Source organism: Syngnathus scovelli, chromosome 10, assembly GCF_024217435.2.
Source record: "Syngnathus scovelli strain Florida chromosome 10, RoL_Ssco_1.2, whole genome shotgun sequence".
In the NCBI taxonomy this organism is placed as follows: domain Eukaryota; kingdom Metazoa; phylum Chordata; class Actinopteri; order Syngnathiformes; family Syngnathidae; genus Syngnathus; species Syngnathus scovelli.
In genome coordinates, this window is record NC_090856.1 from 15,715,230 (window position 1) to 15,718,954 (window position 3,725).

Here is a 3,725-nt window from a genome sequence, read left to right on the forward strand (position 1 = left end):
CGCCTTTCCCCAGGACATCGTCATCAGTGATCTGATGAAGAAGCTGGACATCCTGGGCGATAACGCCGTAAGTGTATGTCGAACTCCTTATGTTCGCACTCCACGAGACTCGGCGGCTCAAATGTGACTTTTGGAAGGCTTTGCGCTGAAAGAACCTTGTTGACGCTGTGCCTTTGGGCTCTTGCAGAATCTCACCAACGAGGAGCAGGTGGTCGTGATTCACGCCAGGACCCTTCCCACCCTAGCCGAGAAGGTAACGCGCACGTCCACGCACGCTCTCGCATTCTGCTTATGTGACAGCAGCCTTTCCTCAGTGGTTAGAATACATCAAAGTGACCAAGTCAGCACTTCAACAGAAGATGTTGGACATTGAAAGTGAGAAGGTAGACAGACACGCGACATCAGCCAAGGGGAACTCGGGGCAATGTGCCCCAACAATTCTGACCTTGAGCTGTGCTAGGATATGTTCTGCAACCAGAAGGGCTACCTGGATGAAGAGTTGGACTTCAGGAAGCGTTCCATGGACCAGGCTCATAAGGTAAGCCGCCCTCAAATCTCCCGCCGGACCACTGATGGACGAGGATTGCGGCCCAGAGGATCATGGAGCTGGAGGCCATGTTGTACGAGGCGCTACCGCAGCGGGACTGCCCCGCCACGGACGGCGAAAAAGCCAGCCACGCTGGCGTGTATGACGTGCTGACGGCGGATCAGAGACAAGAGCTTAGGAGCGCCGTGGACCAATGGAAGCGAGCCCTGATGTGGGAGTTGAGGGAGCGCGACGCTTGCATCCTCCAAGAGAGAATGGATCTGCTGCACAGCGCGCAACAGGTAAGGGCCCAAAGCCAGCCCGGCACTTACTTGCACGCTTACTGGCTTTTGAAGGCTACTTTCCATTTGTCCGTCCTAGAGGAACAAAGAGCTGAAAGAATTCATCGAAGCTCAGAAGAGACAAATCAAACAATTGGAGGAGAAGTTTCTGTTTCTCTTTCTAGTCTTCTCCTTGGCCTTCATTCTGTGGCCCTAACACCAGCTGGTGAGTGAGCTCCAGCGGCACCGCACTCGACACCTCCGATACACTGCCAGCCGGTCTCAGACGTTGGCAGACGCTCCGATGCCGACGTATACCCCCCGCCACGGTGACAGAGGCACCGCGTCACACCGGCGCTCATCCAATCAGAAGGCAGGAAAGGCAAATTCACATGCAGGGCACTCTTGAACCAGAAGAGAGCGCCACAAAAAACGGTTGTTGCCCCAAACGCGCACTAAAAAGGGTCAGAATAACAAGAGTCCCACCGGCCAGCCGGGGCCACCCGTCCATCCATTTCTTCAGGGGGGGAAAAAATTGGAGTCACCGGTGAGTACATTTTGCATTTAGCTCTGCTTTTCTGCTTCTGTCTTCAAGTGTGTGGCATCCTGCGACCAAAGATTCAGCCAACCCCAAAGCGGTTGACCTCAACGTCCCACCACCATTCCTACCAGAGCAGGTGACGTGATGCTTTGGACATCCTTCCGTCTCAGATGCCCAAAAGTACTCTTTGCCACATCTGCGGCAATACGGTGTCTTTTCAAAGGTGCAAATAAATCCAGCGTGGGCGGAACACGCACGTCTTCGGTTTTTCCCGCTTTGTTTGTGTGACAGCTGTTGTGAAAATTTTACACAAATAAAGTTGTATAGTACAGGTTTGGCCAAGCCGCAACTCCCGAACCGCATGCGGCTCTTTTATGTTCATATCAACATTTGTGTGTGTGTGTGTAGGTGTGTGTGTGTGTGGGGGGAGGGGGGTTGTGCGTGTTGGCTTCACTTGAGTTCAATTTAGTATTTTCGTCAAAAGCGCATGTGGTGAAATTCCACAAAGTAGGATGGGCAAACACATTCCAGTAAACTATTAGTGTCAATTGGGCTCTCGAAATGGCAGGGAAAAGATGCACAGCAAAACGAAAATATGTAGATGAACACAGGACGTTTTTATCAGAGTGGGAAAGTTTCTATTTTTTGTTGAACGTGATGGCAAACCATTCTGCCTGATACGTCAGACCTCAGCGCATTTCAAAGATTCAAATCTTCAGCGCCATGCACTTCAGCTCACTCCATGCTAACATTGATCAGGCGTCGAACCCGCAACATCATGCTTAAGAGGTGGACATGCTAACCAGTGCGCCATTATGTCAACGCATAACAACTGTAAATCTACTAAACAAAACAGCGGTTGCTATATGACATCTGCCGCGTGTGGTCACGTGACAGACGTCACGTGATGGGCAGAACTTCCGCCGGAATTCAAATCCGCGGGGAGAGTTAACTTGTTTAAAAGGGAGTGGGCAGAAGAATTATTTAATTTATTTAAATCTATTTGGAGTGTGCGCCATTATGTCAATGCATAACAACTGTAAGTCTACTAAACAAAACAGCGGTTGCTATATGACGTCTGCCACGTCGTGGTCACGTGACGCGGACGTGACGTCGACGCCTACTTTACATCCCACCGATCACAGGACCCCTCGGCTGCATAACCGCGCCCCCTTCCCAACCAATCGGATTTGCTATACGCGAAAACTACGCCAATGGGCGGAACTTCCGCCAAAATTTAAATCCGTGGGCGTGGCTCGCAACAGGAAGTAGGAAAATGGCGATGTTGACAAAGACACAGCGGATGGTAACATACGACTAACAAGAGAAATATTTTTATTTTCTGCTTGCAACTGGACCGTCCAGAGCGTACACGGTAAGTACAACTAATCGTTTTTAAAAAGAAGTACTTTTGTTGCCCTGAAAAGCGAGTGAGTGTGGCGTTTGGGGGGAACGTCGAATTTCGACGATTCTTTCTGGTCAACGGTTGTAAATGATTGCGTTGATTAAAAAAGAAAACTTGATGTAACTCTACTTTTAACTGCCGTTTCAGATAAGCGGGTATTACGTCGCAGTCATGTGCCGCGGATATGACGTAATTGGCTGAACTTCCACCAAAATTCAAATCTGTTGGCGCGATGGCCGTGAGCCACTGAGCAACGACGAATATCAACAGAAATATCTTTATTTTCTGCTTGCAACTGGACCGTCTACAGCGCACACGGTAAGTAACACTCATTGTGTTTAAAGAGATTTACGTTTGTAATAGCAACGTGTAGCTGAGGCGCTAGCAGAAGTGTAGCCGCGTTGCGTTGTACGTGTGAATATTGGTCCAGGCGAAATGTTAATGTTTAATTTCATTCCTTTAAGTTCCACGGTGTTTGTTGGCTGCAAGTTTTCCACTGCAAGAAGAGGCTCGTATCATTGACCAGGAGCGAGCTACAATGGTGAGTAGCCATAACATTTATGTTAAACACTTCCTATTTCATGTCTAACAGTACTTGATTTAACAAATAACCATAAATAAATACAGTGTGGGCACTGAAGTTAACATATGTGATTATACTGCCTAATCTGTCACCGAGTATATTGTTGCAAAGTAATATAAGATCCAAAGTTGTAATTCAGAATAGTTTTCAAAAGAAGGCCATTAGAATTATATACAAGTCTGATTACCCTGAACATAACAACAAGCTATTAATTAAATCACAAATTCTTCAATTCAAAGATTTGGTAGATTATCAGACAAATAATGTCTAACAGTAATTGATTTAACACATCACGATAAGTAGATTGAGTGTGGGCACTCTCAAGTTAACATATGTGATTATACTGCCTAATCTGTTACAGAGTAATGTACAAGTAATGTAGAATAGAT

The 3,725-nt window shown here is 47.3% G+C and overlaps 1 protein-coding gene across 1 annotated transcript; it reads left to right on the plus strand.

The window, feature by feature from the left end:
* Positions 1-492: 492 nt before the first annotated feature.
* Positions 493-1,682, plus strand: LOC125973547 (janus kinase and microtubule-interacting protein 3-like). Its single transcript, XM_049727864.2, has 3 exons — positions 493-828; positions 908-1,033; positions 1,403-1,682. The coding sequence occupies exons 1-2, from the start codon at positions 601-603 to the stop codon at positions 1,022-1,024; spliced, it is 345 nt and encodes a 114-aa protein (XP_049583821.2). The 5' UTR covers positions 493-600; the 3' UTR covers positions 1,025-1,033; positions 1,403-1,682.
* Positions 1,683-3,725: the final 2,043 nt, after the last annotated feature.

Excerpts from the sequence above, each read along its gene's own strand:
- LOC125973547 (XM_049727864.2), top strand. The coding sequence starts at position 601 with ATGGAGCTGGAGGCCATGTTGTACGAGGCGCTACCGCAGCGGGACTGC. Across the intron at positions 829-907 it reads TGCTGCACAGCGCGCAACAG|AGGAACAAAGAGCTGAAAGA; the intron begins GTAAGGGCCCAA and ends TGTCCGTCCTAG.